The sequence below is a fragment of the Mastomys coucha genome, unplaced genomic scaffold (assembly GCF_008632895.1).
Source record: "Mastomys coucha isolate ucsf_1 unplaced genomic scaffold, UCSF_Mcou_1 pScaffold13, whole genome shotgun sequence".
In the NCBI taxonomy this organism is placed as follows: Eukaryota; Metazoa; Chordata; class Mammalia; order Rodentia; family Muridae; genus Mastomys; species Mastomys coucha.
The window spans coordinates 61,545,185-61,562,932 of record NW_022196895.1 but is presented as its reverse complement, the minus strand read 5'-3'; the positions used below and the strand labels follow the sequence as shown (position 1 = coordinate 61,562,932).

Below are 17,748 nucleotides of genomic sequence, written 5' to 3'. Positions count from 1 at the left end.
TGTTCCACAATTGAGCTACATCCTCAGCACTCAGAACCCCCTTTCCAAATCCTTCACTTTGTTTAGAATCAGTATAGTAAAATATGGCAAGCTTGGGGCTTTCTAGATTCTAGCTGATAATCTCAAAATAACTCAAGGCCCTGGGTTCCATCTGCAGCACTAGAAAAATTATACTTATTATTGGATCCTAAAACTGAAGTCATGCTCTCAACCTGCCTTCCTGCTGGATCAGCTTTCCAAAGCTCTGGGATGAAGCAATGCTTACCCTGCAGAGCTGCTCTCTCCACCACCAACTGCCCCCATTTCCCGTGGCATTGTTCCTGGGGAAGGAGGAACAGGTAAGCAAGAGGGGAGATGTGTGCATGAAGTCTCACAGGGACAGATGAGAAGCTCGCACCCACATCCTGCCTCATGTCCCAACACTAACCCCAACACCTACAACCCCACCATCAGAAAGAAGAATCCTGGGGTGGCAATGCCAGGGGCCCTGCTGGCAGGGAACTCCTGCTGCCAGGCTGGGGCTACCTGCCACACTTCTCTATGGTTCTTAAGCTTTTTGTAGAAAGAGCTGCTTTCTACAGAAACTACCATTCCCAGGATGGCCGCAATCCACACAACGTTCAAATCCTTATGGGCAACTGCTAAGGAAAACAGGCAGTTCTAAAACTGTATGTTTCTACAGGAGATTTCCCAGTAACTGACCCCCTACTGTGCTATTCCCCACAACTGCAAACAACCCCAGAAAAAAACATTGGGATGTCACTCTTGGGAGTGACATGTACTCACTGGTAATGACCTAACCTGCCAGCACCTAAGGAAATAACTAGGAAAGGCTGAGATGAGTCCCTAGGGGGCATTCAGGGTAGGACCAAATGCTGCCAAGTGTGGGGATATAAACAGGTGCAGTGACTATGTGAGTCCACATGCAGGCTCCACAGATAACAAAACACAAAGCTAATAATACTATATGACCTAGCTAGACCACCTGTGGGCATATACCCAAAGGATATAAAGTCCGACCACAGGGATCCTAACTCATGCATGTTTACCTCCAGGATCATTCACAACCACTAAGAAACAGCCCAGTTATCCACGAACGGGCAGGTAGATAAAGAACATGTGGTGCACACACACATGGGATTTCGTTCATCGGTAAAGAAAAAATGAAATTAGTCTGCAGCCAAACTAATGGAACAGGAAATTGTTATATTAAGGGAAATGAGCTAGACCTGGAAAGACAAAAATCACAAGTGTCCTTAGAGGTGATCCCAGATTTCAGTCTATGTGAGGGTGTGCAGGTCATGACACTCTTAGAAGGTAGCTGTGGGAGCAGAGGAGGAGCCCGTGAGGGAATGGAGTGGAAGGGAAAGGAAAGAACAGGAGGAGAGAGGCCAGTGTAACAGGAGGCCAATGGCAGAGAGCCTCAGCTGTGGACCAGGCTCTGCAAAGGCTGGAGGGCAAGCAGGGCAGAGGGGAAGCATAACACCAACATGAAATGCCAGGACGAGACTCATGCCTTGCCTTTCTATCCTAACCTTAAAGCTTCAAAAGCGGGGAAGGGCTTTACAATCCAGACAGATTCACGGCTACTCAACATCACTGAGAATAAAAACCAAGCACTAAGATGTACCCAGTCCATCGGCCAGCGCAGTGCCTCTGGAGCAGTGGCTGGAAACCCACTGGAGCAGGGGCGCCAACTCACCTCTGCTGCAGGAACGGGTGTTCTGAGCTCCCCCCACCCTCCCGCAACCCCCCCCCCCCCCCCCCCCGTACTTTGATCTCCCTCTGCAATGGCAGCCTAGTGACAAGTCCCAAATTAGAGTAAGCGTTGTCTTAGTCCTTGACAAGTGTTGGCTTTGTCACTGTAACTACTGCCCTCAACTTAGTCACAAGTTATCAAAAGAAATAACTAGGGGTGTATTTTGTCCTCTTTAAACTAAAAATTGTCAACACCATCTTTACAAGCCATTTATATCCTTAAAATAACAATTGAGGACTTTTATAAGACGATTCCCCAATAAAATATATTAATGTAAATTAAACGATTCATATAAACATATTAACCACAAAACTGCATATAACTGTAAAATATTCTACATAAAATTATAGTAAAATACACTGATAAAATATCAAGGTCTATAGCCAAAACGAGTGAATTTTCATAAAACCATCATTATATAGGATACATATTTCTAGCACAAAGCATTAATGTACAATTTATGTTTTTAACCATCTATTTAAATCTGACGGGAACATAAAGCCCAGCAGGAAGTCACTGTTGCACAGAAGTGGGGCAGAGCTGAGCCACAGTCACCTTCCTGCTGCTGGGCACAGACAGGAGGGACCTGAAGTGTGCCAGGCATGCTCTGCCACCACTATGCCACATTCTGAACCCAGCCTGTGCACTGAGTTTAACTGCAATTCCCCTAACCACCAAGGGATCACCAATTCTAAATCAAGGGACAGGAAGAACTGGCTTTTTAACCTGTTGTCAACATGATATGATTTTGGCAGAAAGTTAACATACTCACAACTGAAAGATAAGTTGAGGAAAAAAAAAGACAAAACTATTTTTGTCATGAATTTACGCATTAAAGTAACTCAGGTCTATGCCAGCAGTATCAACTACACCGGCTAAAGAAAAGGAAATGAAACCATCTGGGGAGAAATGTGCAAGCCAGATGCTATTTTTCTGTTCACAGTCAATGGTCATCATTAAAGGGAGCATCACAGGTTAAAGGCAACAAAGGAAAATATATTTAACCCACAGATTAATAAAGCTGGGGAGAAGAAACCATGGTCTGTCTTTGTTAGACCCATGCTGTCACACACACACACACACACACACACACACACACACACACACACACAAGCGTGCGCACACACGTGAAGTCGAAAGGACCAGGGGAAGTCTGGGCATGGCTGCTGTAAGCTGGAGAACACACGACCATCACTTTCAAAAGCTCAAGACAGCGCATGCTTCCTCGGCTCTGCTCAGGCCCCAGCGCCCTGCCTACCGTCCTCCCACTGCCCTTTCTCTCTTTCAGCCTCATCTGAAAGCCTATTCCACTTAAGACTGAAAAATGGTAGGCACTGCAAGTCATCCACAACTTGTAGAAAAAAGCAGGGGGCGACATCTTTGGCATTCGATAGATGGCTTAGTGAGTAAAGACACATGTCTCTAACCCTGACGCTCCCTGGGCCATACATGGAAGAAAGAGAAAACAGATTTCTACAAGTGGTCCTCTGCCTTCTACACATGCACACTAGCACATGCACGCCTATATACACACACATACACATACACACAAAAATAAGCTTTGATGATAATATCTTTAGCTTTACCCTAAACTGGGCTTTACACCCCCAGGGAACAAGATGAAGACGTCCTAGGATCACCTGTAATCACGCATTAGCTGCCTCAGACTACTCCTTTGAAATGTGCTACTTCCCTGTGCTTGGGTCTCCCCACTTACCATCAGGAAGAAACACAGGGTAGAGTTTTGTGAGCTAATGTGCTTGGGATCAACCTTCCCCGAATACAATTCAGCAAAGGTGCCTGGTGCTGTTAAGCATATGAGCTAGTACAACAGGGCCGAGGGTATTTTAAACCCTGGCTGTCCACTGGAATCACCTGGAAGCTTTAAAATTGGCCACATGTGCTCCACTCCCGTGGAGACCAGCTTGTTGACTAGGGAGCTCATATATGGTGGGGCTCTAGGAGGAAGCCCTGTGCCAGATCCACTCTCCTGCTGACACAGTGGCTTCCCTCATCCTAGAAGTTGTTTCCCTCCACGGGTTAGATCAAATGTGAAAAAAAATGTTTTTTATTGAGACCCTGGTTGTTAATTGCACCATGTGAGCAATCCCTATTTTCCCTTAAAACAATGTGCATGTGTGTTCCTTATTCGACTGAACATCTTTATTAAAAACTCCTTCGAGGGCTAGATGAAATGTTTGCACATTTCGTCTGAGGACCTGAGTTCAGATTCCCAGAACTCACAGTAAGCCAGGCATGGTGGCACCCATCTGCAATCCCAGGGCTCCTAGGGCAAGATGGGAATGGAAACAGGATAATCCCAGAAAGTTCACAAGCTGGCAGCCTAGCAGATGAGCAGCAAACACGACGTCCTGACTACAAGATGGCCGAACACGAGGACCAACACTGGAGGTTGTCCCTGACCTTTTCCTATGTACACGAACTTACAACACATCCACATGTGTGCACGCACATGCAGAGACAGACAGGCAGACAGACACATACACAGAGATTTAAAAGAATATGCGTTGTATAGTCACTAGACAAGTCCAAGTTGTAGGATATCATACTAAATAATCTCTCTCTCTCTCTCTCTCTCTCTCTCTCTCTCTCTCTCTCTCTCTGTGTGTGTGTGTGTGTGTATGTCTGCCTGACACTGACACACTCACACACACACACACACACACACACACACACACACACACACACACACCACACCTCTATATCTATCTCCCAATAACTGGACATATTGTCCAAAGTTTCCCGTTCTAATTCTGAGAACATTCGAAAGACATCACCACCTCACACTAAGTAGCTGAGCTCCTACTGGTAGGTAGCTCCGCCCACAACTGTCACTTTCCCAATTACAGTTCCCAGTGCTTAGTAGGGATCAAACACACATAAGAATCTCTTAAAAAAATGCTACTGAGGCTCAGTGGTTAAGAGCACTGGTTGTTCTTGCAGAGGACCCAGGCTTGGCTCCCAGCACCCACAGGGTGGCTCACGATCATCTGCAACACTAGTTCCAGGAGATCTCTTTAAGGCTCTGTGGTCACTGCACACTAGTGGTGCATAGGCATACATGTAGGCAAAACATTCATACACATAAAAATTAGAAGAAAACACATTGCTGCCATTCTTTGCAAAACATCAAGGCTTGCAAAGGAATGGCAGGCTGCAGAGCTAGGAAGGAGGCACACTATGACAAAGGGGACATTCTGGAATAAGCCTGCCCAGAAGGCACAGGAGCTGACCAGAGTTCCTGATATCCACAACATGGAGAAGCACTGGGGAGGAAAATAATTAGGCAAAAGCCCATCCCAGTCCTTGGTAAAAACTGAGTGCATTCTTACTAGAGACTCTCTCTGAGTCAGTGAAAAACAGCGACAGAGCAAAGCCTTACAAGGCCAAGATTGCGTGGCCACTGCTGCCAACATGAAGAGGAGAGACAGTCACAGCAAAGGGACAAAAATGACAAGGAACAAGATAGTGGCATAATCATAAATTAACTCACCACAGAGCACTTATTATTACAATGGGAAAATAGCAATTTACAAGAAAGAAGCTTGACAGTCACCAAAATAGCCAAGGGTTTAGAGTTGACAAACCCAGAAGTGGGTCACGTCCTAATAGGATGCACTAAGGACACTATCAGTTCTGTGGCATGCCTACCAAAACCAAACGACAAATCAGAAGGGACATACCAGACAAGCCCTAGTTGTAGAATCTCATATTAAACCAGTCACCATGAAGACAGCACACAGTCACAGACAGAGAAGAGCTGGAAGATGAAGCAACTGAACAATCAAACTTACGGCCTAGACTAGGTACAGGATGAGGAAGGAGATGTCTGCAGAACATCCAGAACATGTCCTAAGGGCTTGATAATTGGCCTTCATCAATGACGACGGATGTCCAAGTAAGTTTCTGTCATATTCTCTAATCGCAAAAATGCTAACAGTGGCCAAGACAGGTAATGAGCAAACAGAAGTTCTACCCAATTTCAAAATGAAAGATTTTAAATGTTATAAATTTATAAAGTATATGAAGCAGAGTTTAGGGCTGGAGATGTAACTTAGCTCAGTACTAAGCCTGAGGTCAGTCCTTAGTACTGCAGAAGCTAATCATGCTCGTGCATGCCTGGAAGTTAGGGCAGAAAGATAAGGAGCTCAAGATCAGCCTTGGCTATCCGGCTACCGAGGGCAACACCGGCTAACCACATAAAATAATAAAGGGTGGGGAAAAAACATTTATCATAGAAAGATTCTTTTGTGTAAACTTTAAATTTAAAAATCTAGAGCTGGTGTGATGGTTCACACCTATGATCCCAGGACATGGAGCTGCGACACAGAGCAAGATCCTGTTTCAGGCAGGGAAGGGCAGAGCTTCTAAAGTTAGCAGGATAGCTCAGTGGGTACAGGCACTGCCATTAACCCTACTGACGTTCAATCCCTGGAACCCACACGACAGAAGGGGACAAGTCTCCTACAAGCTTGTCTTACTGCCTCCGTGTGGATGGTACTGCATGCATGCAAAACAAATAAACTATAATTAAAAAAAATAATTTTGTCTAGGCTTCAGAGAAATAATAGCTATAATATTGTTCCATTCAATAAAAACACGTTCTGATGTCACCAATTTCAAAAGAGCCTGTGTGGCAAGGAGTAAGCACTGCGTCCATTCTCCAGGCCATGGAAACTGGTTGGTGTTTCACAAGGCCACACTGCTGGAAGGTGGGACTGCAGCAGTCAAGCCCAAGTCTTCTAGCCTCCTCTCAAGTTAAAAAGAAAAGAATTCTATCCACATGGCACGAGTTTCATGATCCATACATCCCCGCTGCTTCAGAATCTTCATGTCAACAAGTGAGCAATGGTTCGTTTGTATGGGGGTGTTACCAGATAATCAATGAGAAAATGACGATTATCACGGATTACCCTTTAATCATAAAGATTTGAACAAATATAGATAACTGACTTTCTGTGTTACATAGCATTAGCTCTTATAACTGTAGAATGGTTGATCTATAAGAGTGACCTCAGACATAATCTCATTCAGTAGGTATTAATTTGAGGTCCCTAGAAGGATCCTGCAGAGCAACCAAAAGAGAACATCAGGAGATACCGAAGGAGGACTCAAACGTGGAGCTCTTCAGGGCAATGACACCAACCAGCTAATGTTATGGCATAGAGTACAGAGACCTCAAAGAGAAGAGGCCTTCTTTGGTTAGAAACCTGTACCCCAGCTCTGTGCTGGTGGCTAACACATGAAGCACGGATCAAAAGAGAACAACTTCAATCGGTGACTTCAGAGATACTCTGCAATGCACTCAATTGTAGGGCCAAGAGCTGAGTAATAACAGAGCCAAAGCAGGACTTACCCTCAAGCGTTCATGATCAGGGAGATGGCTCAGGCTGTGCAAGCCTGAAAATCCAAGCTGGACCCCCAGACTCATATAAAGATGGAAGGAGAGCAATGAGTCCATAAGGTCCCCCTGAGACTCCCAGACTCACTGTGGCACAGGTAACACCCTCCCAAGACATAATAAGGACAGAATCCTTAAAGACTTCATCACCAAGAGTATGTTATGTTAGATCTAGCCACACTGAACAGTTTTACCAATGTCAGCAAATGATCCACCTTTCTACTGGTTGTCTACCTGAGGCATTCCTATGACATTCTTCCTTTTAACTATTTATCCTTTTAAAATACTTTTTAAAGTAAAATATTTTAAAGACTTTTTTAAATGAATAAAGTAGTAATTCAGTAATTTACAAGATTTTTTAAAGATTTATTTATTATTATAAATAAGTACACTGTAGCTGTCTTCAGAGGTACCAGAAGAGGGCATCAGATCTTATTATGGGTGGATATGAGCCACCATGTGGTTGCTGGGATTTGAACTTAGGACATTTGGAAGAGCAGTCGGTGCTCTTACCCACTGAGCCATCTCAGCAGCCCAATTTACAAGTTTTTAATTAAACTTTTAATAAACACTATCTGGGTCAGCAAAGTGGCTCGGTGGGTAAAGATGTTTACTATGCAAGCCTGACTGCCTGAGTCCAATCCTCAGACCCCAAGTGTAAGAGTTAAAAGACTCTAGACCAGGGAGATGAACCACTGGGCATGCCTAAGGGGACGATCTTCATTACATTACCTAAGGTGGAAAGACTGTCCACTGTGGGTGGCACCATTCCCTCCTTAGGACCCTGGACTGTAAGTGAAGAATGGAAACTGAACAGAAGTGAGCATTCATCACCCTCTGCTTCTTAAGTATGGTATCATGTGACCAGCTGCTTCAAGCTCCTCCTGGCTTACTTGCCATGATGGCACTAGGCTATACCTCTATTCAATGATAGAATAGGATACAGCCTTATTCCATGATGGAGCAGGATATACCATTATTCTCTTAAGTTGCTTTTGTCAGAGTATTTTATCACAGCAATAGAAAAGTCAAATACCATGTGAAGGTAGAAAAATCATTCTACAAGGCTGTCCTCTGATATTCACAAACATGCCACAGAATCTGTGTGTCTAGACATACTTCTACACACACACACGCATGAACACACACACACACACGGCAGTAGATTACTGTGGCATAAAAATCTTTATATCAATCAAGGGCACCCCTAAGATCTTCTCCCAAAACCATGTTAAGATCACCATTCTACAGCAATAACATCCAAGCAGTGGCCATACTGTGACTGGCACAGCTGCCAGGTTACTAAAGACATATGCATACATTTACTTTCCAGTCCTGACTATAGTCTGGAGTCACTTTCTATGCACAGTAGTATTTTATCGGGTAACCTAGCAAGCTTGGATGCTTCTAGAAGGACAGGAATGACAACCGCGCTCTCCTGACACCTTTCTAAACTGCCTGTTCCTGTATTAATTAGAACAGAGTATTTCAGAGCCTCTGCTCACCTTCACCTAAGGACTGATGGGTGCTTCCCTCCTCACACACAACTCCTTGCAGGTCACTGTAATACAGGGCTCTTGAAGATCACGACGGCATGGGTAACTCAGAGGGAAAGTCAGGCCTAGGAGGGCAAGATGCCTTCCAAAGCCGAACTCATACTAATGCAAGGAGTATTTCCAACCCACCATGAAGTGCTAACCAGAGTATCCACACACACAACAGAGAGGGAACATTTAGTGGGAGAAACAAGCAATGGCTGCTACTGAAACAGTCAAGAAAAAGAAATCAAGGCCAGGCAGTGGTGGCACATGCCTTTAATCCCAGCACTTGGGAGGCAGAGGCAGGGGGATTTCTGAGTTCAAGGCCAGCCTGGTCTACAGAGTGAGTTCCAGGACCAGCCAGGGCTACAGAGAAATCCTGTCTTGAAAAAAAGAAAGAAAGAAAGAAAGAAAGAAAGAAAGAAAGGGAGGGAGGGAGGGAGGGAGGGAGGGAGAGAGGAAGGAAGGGAGAGAAAGAAAGAAAGAAAGAAAGAAAGAAAGAAAGAAAGAAAGAAAGAAGAAAAGAGGAAAAAAAGAAAAAGAAATCTGGTATCAAGGGACCAAGAAAGAATTTCTAGATGAGGTGCTGTCCAAGCTGAGATCTAAAGGGTAAGAAGCTAGTCACTAGACAAGTGTGGTCTCTCACACTATCAGACTGGAAGAGCCCCAGAAGCAACTAGGCAGTGTTTGGAAGACTGAAAGGGCATCCCTAGCCCAGGTGCAACTTACAAAGACGTGGCTGCAGGGCTGCCTGAGGAACAGACCCAACAAAGACAAACACATGGCTCTCTCAAGAGAGGTGAACACAGTGTCTTAGGAAAGGAGGAGGCATGGTCAGATCTGTCCTTTAGAAAATGTTCTCAAGCCGGGCAGTGGTGGCACATGCCTTTAATCCCAGCACTTGGGAGGCAGAGGCAGGTGGACTTCTGAGTTCGAGGCCAGCCTGGTCTACAGAGTGAGTTCCAGGACAGCCAGGGCTACACAGAGAAACTCTGTCTCAAAAAAAACAAAAAAGAAAAAAGAAAAAAAAAGAGAGAGAGAGAAAAGAAAATGTTCTCTGCTGCCAAGGAGAATAATAAACAAGAACTCATAGCTACCTAAATGAAGCCAGATACAGCTAGAAAGCAAATGCAAAGAATTTATAGCATTTCAGTGGTCAAAAGGAAACACATTAGTTTATAAGTGGTTCAAATGAACAGTATAAATAAATGAGTTGGATTAATAAGCGTGACAACTACTACTCCATATGATAACTTCTTCAAGGGCCAGTATAAACTAGCTGCTAATCATTCCTGCACATCTTTCTACAGTTTCCCAAGGACAAAGCTAGATAAAGGTTAAAGCAGTAAGATGATGGTTTGTTTTTCTTTAAAACTATTATACCTTTGAACCCACAGATCAATTTTAGTATCATCAAACATGAGGCAAGCTATATTTCTCATGATGTGATATAAAAATAAAAGCACAGGGGCTGGAGAGATGGCTCAGCGGATAAAAGCACCGACTGCTCTTCCAGAGGTCCTGGGTTCAATTCCCAGCAACTACATGGCAGCTCACAACTACCTGTAATTCCTCTTCCAGGGAATCCAACACTCTCATACAGACATACATGGGGTCAAAACACCAGTATACATAAAATAAAAATAAACCAATTATTTTTTAAAATAAAATAAAAGTACCTAGGATATATTTTTATCTAAAGACTTCAACCAGGGGCTCAGGAGATGGCTCAGTGAATAAAGCACTTGCCAGGAAAGTCCCAGGACCTGAGTCTGGATCCCCAGAACCCAGGCAAAGCTCCTCCTAGGAGCACATATCCCCAGCACTCCCACGGCGAGCTGGGAGGCAGAGGCAGAGGATCTCCTGGATTCAGGAGCCAGCTAGCTCAGTGGACGCAGCAATGAACAACAGACTGTCTCCAACAAGGCAGAAGGAGAGCAGCAACACACAAGGTTGTCCTCTGACCTCTACATCAGAGCCATGGCACCTACATACCCATAGATATATACAACACACACACACACACACACACACAGATTCCAAACCCAGTACCGTTAGAAAGAACCCATCGGTCAAACAATGTCATTTTCACAATAATCAAATAGCATATTCAAAATAAAAATTCAGAGACTCCTGCCATGGATTCTTTCTGGATCCCAAACAATTAGAAAATGTGAACACAGCCTAATATAGTATCCAAATAAAGTAATAGGTACTATAAAAAGTAATTCTGCTTATTTTTTTAAGTCTAATAGATTTTTTTTTTACATTTATTCGTTCTATGCATATGTATACATGCATGCGTCCATATGACATGCCCTTCAGTGTCATCATCAAAGGCCACTTGTCTGCTCTCTCCTACTTTGTGGGTCCGGGGATTGAACGCAGGTCACCAGAGAGCAGCAAGTGCTTTTACCTGCTGAACCATCTCACTGGCCCTTTTGTGTGTTTCTTAAAAATCTTACCAGTTAGTAATGTATTTTTATTATCTTAAGAAGAGAAAGCAAGGGCTAAGGAGATGGCTCAATCGTTCCAGCACTGGATGCTCTCACAGGACCTAGGTTCAATTCCCAGCACCCCAGGGCTCACAACAGCTGTAACTAAGTTCTGAAGGATCTGGCACCCTCTTGTGTCCCCTGTGAACACAGCATGCACATGGTGCGCATGCTCATACACTAAAAGTACAAATAAATAAATCATAAAAGAGAGAGTACAATCATGTGTTGACTGACTTCAGGAGTCAGACTGCAGAGCTTTGTAAGGCATGAAGCTCATCCTTGTACTACAAACTCTAGGTGACTCACAAAGCCACCAGGAGCACTCTGGGAGACAGGAAAGCCGTGCAACTGGGGAAGCCGGCCAGGAGTAAGAGTGAGAGGTCAAGATATATCCATTCCCCGAAAAACTCATCTTGAGACCAGCAGGCGTAAGGAGCGCTCCTTCCCTGCTCTGAGCCTGCGTGTCCCAGGGCATGTAGTCTGTGCAGTCTGTATGACCCCCACTTCTGCCATCCTTGAGGTAGTCTCGAAGCCTTGTGGCCAAATTACACAGGTTTAAGTAACTTCCTCTCTCCCTATAAGGACATGTCCAGCAAGCACCTGGAATTCCTCTTCATGCAAAGGAAGCATTCCCAGTACCTTGGCACCAGCCAGTAATATACACTCACACCCCCCCCAAGCCCTACCACTCCCCAGGGTTTATATGGCCCTTGTTAACCCCATTAAAAGAGAGCTGTTTCACTGAAAACCATCTCGAAGAAGGCCATTTCTCCCCCAGCACTCACTGCCAGACCAAAGTTCTGTGGAACCCACCCACCCAAATAAGCTCCATTCATTCCCTCTACCCAGCCAGGCGTGCAACGGCACCTGGGTACCCAAAGGGCAGAAGCAGAAACAGGCTGGCAGTATCCAGTATCACTACTGCCTCTACACCTCCTCTCTTCCTTACTGGTCACAGGGCCCTCGGATGAGCCTTAGCCTCATCTGCAGCACCCTCAGCTACCAACAGACATGGCTGACGAGTTACTGCTACTGTTGAGTGTACAAGGGAAGGCAGGTAGGACTGGGGGGGGACTTGGGGGGCTTGGGGTTGGGAATGTCCATTCCACAGATAAAGCAAGTGAGGCACACAGATATCGCAGTCACACTAATCCTAACTACTGACTGGCAGAGGGGTCAGCAGCACCCACAGGTGTCCCCTCCTGGTGCCGGAGCATGGTTGTCACTCTCACCTTCCCATGCTCCTTCCTCATGTGAGACAGATACACATCCCTCTGTGTGAACAGACGGTCACACTCCCAACACGTCCACCCGAGACTGGCCATCTTCTTAGGTTCTGTGGCTCTCTTTGCGGGAGATGATGACTTCTTTTCCAGTTTCTCTTTCCCACTCACGGACTTGGCGTCCTCTCTGCTGTGGTTTGCTGAATTCTGAGTTGCGGGCTTAATGCTCAAAGGCAAGTTTATACCCAAGTTTGGAGGCCCTTCAATACTTTTCAATGTTCCATGCATAGACTGCATAGTAAAGAGAAAAGAAATGCCTATCACAAATCACACCGTTTCAGAAAACAGAATTTGACAATCATTCAGAGAAGTATTTCCTAAACTAAAAACATACATTTTTAAAATCATAAAGGAGAAGTCAGACATGGCGAGGCACATCTGGAACCCTAGCGCTCAGGAGACAGAGGCAGAAAGATCTCTACCCAGAAAGTTCCAGGCCAGCCTGGGCTACACAGGGACCCTCTTGTCACAAAAATAAATAAATAAATAAATAAATAAATAAATAAATAAATAAATCAAGATGAATTAAAAACAGTGCAGCTGAACATGGTAGCAAACACCTTTAAATCCACTGAGGCAGGCAGATGGCTGTGAATTTGAGGCCAGTAGCTAGTCCACGTAGCAAGTTCTATACAAGCTAGGGTGCTATAGTATATGTGGAGTTCAGAGGCTAACTCGCAGGAGTCGGTTCCCTCCTTCTGCCGTGTAGGTCATAGGAATGAGACCCAGGCCATTAGGATGGCAGTGGGTACCTTTATCCAGAAAGTGAGCTCACTAGCCCTATCTATAAAGAAGCATAATACATAACTGTAACGGCTGCTCTAAGCTATGTGTTTTAGTTCCATTTTTTAACACTTATTTTGTATGCATGTGTTGTATTTGTGTGTGTGCACGCACGCGTGATGCACGCGTGCCACACGGTACATGTGCATGTAAAGGCCAGGTGTCTAATGGGAGTTGAGTATCTCATTCCACCCTTCAGGATGGTCCTGGAGATCAAACTCAGGTCATCGGGTGCCTTAACACTGAGCCATCACACTGATCATAGTTCCCAATGCTTTTCAAGGGCTTCTCCATCAGTACCATTTAACACTCTCTGAAGACAGGCCCCTGTCCTGAAACACACTGGCTCTCCCCTCCCTGTATGGCAGAGGAGGATGCACTTCTGGAGAGCGCATCACCTTTCCCACTTACAGAACTGCTTAAGTACACTCATGTGCAGAAGTATCAAGGCCCGTGATCCAGCAAGACATGCTGCTTTCCATATTCTTGGGAACTTTGGGTAAAGTATTGTCAGGGCTTGTGGGGTCATTCTCATCTCCCAACCCCCCTTTACTAGGAGTATACAGTCTCTCTGAGTATACCTAGTAGGTACTCAAAAAGCCTTTTAAAATCAAGTCGTTTCTTATCATTAATACACTAGCCAGCAAACTGCCATCCTGAACCTACAGGATTCTGAATGTGGGTGGTATAAAATCAGTATAATGAGATCCTTTTAGGCTCTTTCTGGCCTAAGCCCTGAGTGTGGGGCTGCGCACACTCTTAGGTTGCTGAGACTGGCCTTGTACTCACTCTATAGCTCAGGCAAGCTTTGAACTTATGGCTCCAGTAGCTGAGGCTTGGGCCAGTACCACCGGGTTCAATCAATGCAGTTGATTCTAAAGACTGGTTCACTTTGATTGTTGTTGGCTCTGTACTAAAGACAGCGAGGCTGGGATACAGCCTTGGGACACAGCTTATCTGTTCAGGATCTCTGACACCTGGGTCCCCACAGGCTCTATGGAAGGCTTGGTGCCCCCCTGAATTGTCAAGGATGACATCATTCTGCACCTCCCCTCCCCTGCACCTCACCTGCTTTCTAAACAACACCAGCATTAGTGGCCTTCTTCCACGCTGTCCTTCCCAAGAAGAAAGGTGAGTTGTATGGTATTCTCACTAGGAAAGGACACAGATCTCCATACACACAAGAGTCAACTGGCCCACCCATGGGGTTGAGAGCAATGTCTGATCAGGGGGAAGCAGGGTGGACAGTTTCCTTATGGTTACACCTGCTTATTTTCCATGTACCTAGTTTGTGCCTTGGTACACAGCTTACCTGCTTACACTTGTGTGTCTGCGTGTGCAATCATGCATGCATGTGTCTGCACAAGGTTGACATGAGGCCATGTAGAGACTAGACATCATCCGTTCATTTTATTTTATTTTTTATTAGATATTTTCTTTATTTACATTGCAAATTTTATCCCCTCCGAAAACCCCCCTATAGCATCCCCCCTCTCCCTGCTCACTAACCCACCTGGCTCTTGCTTTAACTGCACTCTCTCTCCAGCCAGAGTTTTTAACCTTTCTTAATATTTAAAATGCAAGGGACAGAGCCTCAATCCTTAAACTTTCCATAAGCTTCTATGCAAATGGAAGAGGGGGCAGGGGCACAAAATAACCATGGGGACAGAAATCACAGAAAAGAAGTCAGGGTTCTGCCAAGAGGGGTGGAGCCCTGGAGCATGTGCTGAGTGCAGACTTCTGAGTTATTTATGTGTTTACTATACACTGTGAATAGAAGCAAGGTGAAAATCAACTGTCTCCTCAATAAAAGAAAGACAAACGTGCCTGGCACGTGCAAGGCCCTACATTCGACCCTAGAACCATCCAAAAAAATAGTAATACAATTTAATTCTTTCAGAACTAATTTTCCCTTAGCTCTTGTAACAACTAACTCAGATGAGTATAAATGAAAGGTTCGCCTAAATGTGAATGTCAGTATGGTGTATAAGGAACTACAAAGTAAATAAACATGGATTCCGGAAGAACAGAGACATAATGTGAATCAAGTAAAAATGGACCACTTGATACACACACACACACACACACACACACACACACACTCAGACAGAGAGAGAGAGAGAGAAAGAGAAAGACGGGGGGAAGAATGAATGAATATGAGAGAGAAGAGAAGAGAGGGAGTGGGTAGAGACAGACAGATTGAGAGGCAGACAGACAGACAGAGAGAATTAATGAATATGAGAACAGAAGAGAGAGAGAGACTGAGAGACAGAGACCAAGACCACCTCCCTAATCCCCCCATTCCATTTCATGACTACCTCAGAGGGCATTACGGGTGTCAGGCAGGCTAACTATGAAACAAGAGATGCATCATTTTAAACATAAACATGCCTCTAAAAAACCTGTATTTATTCTTACCTACCAAGCATAACAACAGTTCAAGGACAATAGGATTCACTTAAGAGTAAAAGCAGTCCCATTGTCTTCTTCTCACACAGTCCTCCTGCAGCCACAGGGCCAGACCCTCCCTCCTCCATCTCCTTCATCCATGTTCACTAGTACAAGGAGACCCACACTGCAGATACTAACTACTGACGCCAAGATTAAGTTCCAGAAACCAAATCTCAGCAGTCTTGTGAGAGGCAACCTCCCCCGGCCCTGCCTGCCTCCCCTTCACAGGGAAAAGTAAGAAGCCACAACTGGCAGTGGCACCAGCCTTCAATCTCATCACTTAGGAGGCAGAAGTAGGAAGGTTTCCGGAAAAAAATCAAGGCCATCGTGGTTTACATAGAAGGGAACCTAGCCTATCATAGTAAGACCCTGACTCAAGAAAAGCAAGCGAGCTGTAATCACGTATGAGCCTTTGAGGCTGAAAGTGGAGCTTGGTGCCTCGAGGGGGTGGAGACAAGAGAATCCAAGCGAAGCCTTTGCACTAAACACTACAGCAGGTTCAACAACACCAGTGGACCCTAAGTGTGTACCATCAACTCCGTGGTTAAGAACACTTACTAGTCTCTGCAAGAGAGTCGAGTCACAGGGGAGCGGACACCCTCTTCTAACCTCAGAAGGCACCAGGCTCAGATACAGTGCACACCATCACACAGCCAAAAACTCATACACATAATATAAAAATAAAACGAGATGAGGTAAAAATATGTAGTCCTAGCTAGCCTAGAACTTGCCATGTGAACCAGGCTGGCCTTCAACTCACAGAGATCCTCTTGCCTCTGCCTCCAATTTAGAGTATCTGCCATCAAACCTGAATTATATGCTATTTTTATAGGGAGGGGAAAAAAAAACCATGAAAGACTAAAGGGTATCAAATACAATAAAAAGTTAAGTGCTTATATAATTTCAAGGGGGGACCATTTATTCTGAAGGTATCAACATTTATATAAATTAGCATAACCCATCAAAACTCCTTTTTCTCAGTCCTGCATGACAGAATTCTCAGAACAGGCGACTACAGAAGCTAACGAGATAACTCAGCAGTAAAGGGCACATGTGGTACTTGCAGGAGACCAGGTTCATTTCCCAGCACCCACAGTTTACGACAGCTCCAGAAGTGTCCGACCTCTGCCTCCAGGGGCATTTGAACCCACATGCACATTCCCACACACAGACATGATGTACACATAATAAAAACAAAAATAAACCTCCTATTTTAGAGAGAACTTCACAGTCATCAGTTTCATGTACATACAGAGAGTCCTAATAACATTAATATTCTTTTAAACCGGAGCATGCACACCTGTTCCTTTTTAGCAGTCTTTGGGAGACAGAGCAAGACTCCTGGGTAAACAGCACCCCGAAGCCAAATGAACATGAAGACAGCACATGGCAATGGGCCAGTATCCATCTCCTTCCCTCGACAACAGCATGCTCTACAGAATCTGCAGCTCAGCCAGGGCCTATGACCATGCATGAATCTGCGGTTCACTTAGACAGGAGGAGAGACGCGCACACACACCTTGATGTGGTCCATCATAAGTTGCTTCTGGGCATATAAAAGAGAACAGTCTGGACACTTGAAAACAGACACCTTCTGGTTGTCAATGTGCTGGTCAAAGTGGCGATACAGCAAGGTTTGCAGGGTGAACACAGTGTCGCACATGGAACACTTATAGATTATTCTAGAACAGAAGAAGCGCAGCGAAATACAGTCAGTCAGCCTCATCTCACGGCAAAGCTACTACTTAGCATCTAAGGAACTCAGGCGGTAGAAGCCATTGAGAGGAGACAAACGAGAACATTTTAGCTGTGAGGCAAGCTTTTCAAGACAACCACCACCGCTCAATCACAGGTAAGTCATCGGTTCTAAGACACACTCAGCAACATTTGTTTAGAAAGCTTAATCATGCTGCAATGGGCATGTTTGTACAAAGCCTTCCAGTACTGTAACACACAGCAAGAAACATCAAAATCAATCTCAATCTCAATCTCAATCTCTCTCTCTCTCCCTCCC

At 44.9% G+C, this 17,748-nt stretch overlaps 1 protein-coding gene across 15 annotated transcripts in view; it reads right to left on the bottom strand.

Annotated features, from left to right (window-relative positions):
• Znf532 (zinc finger protein 532) overlaps window positions 1-17,748 on the bottom strand; it is a 109,587-nt gene that overhangs the window by 21,176 nt on the left and 70,663 nt on the right. For 14 of the 15 annotated variants that reach the window (XM_031365905.1, XM_031365901.1, XM_031365893.1 and 11 more), the window contains 2 exons: window positions 17,254-17,416; window positions 12,450-12,731 (listed from right to left, as the gene is read on the bottom strand). The exons of the other annotated variant lie outside the window; for it this stretch is intronic. In XM_031365905.1, the coding sequence (XP_031221765.1) occupies window positions 12,450-12,731; window positions 17,254-17,416 (445 nt within the window). The remainder of the gene's footprint in view (window positions 1-12,449; window positions 12,732-17,253; window positions 17,417-17,748) is intronic. 15 annotated transcript variants of the gene reach the window in all.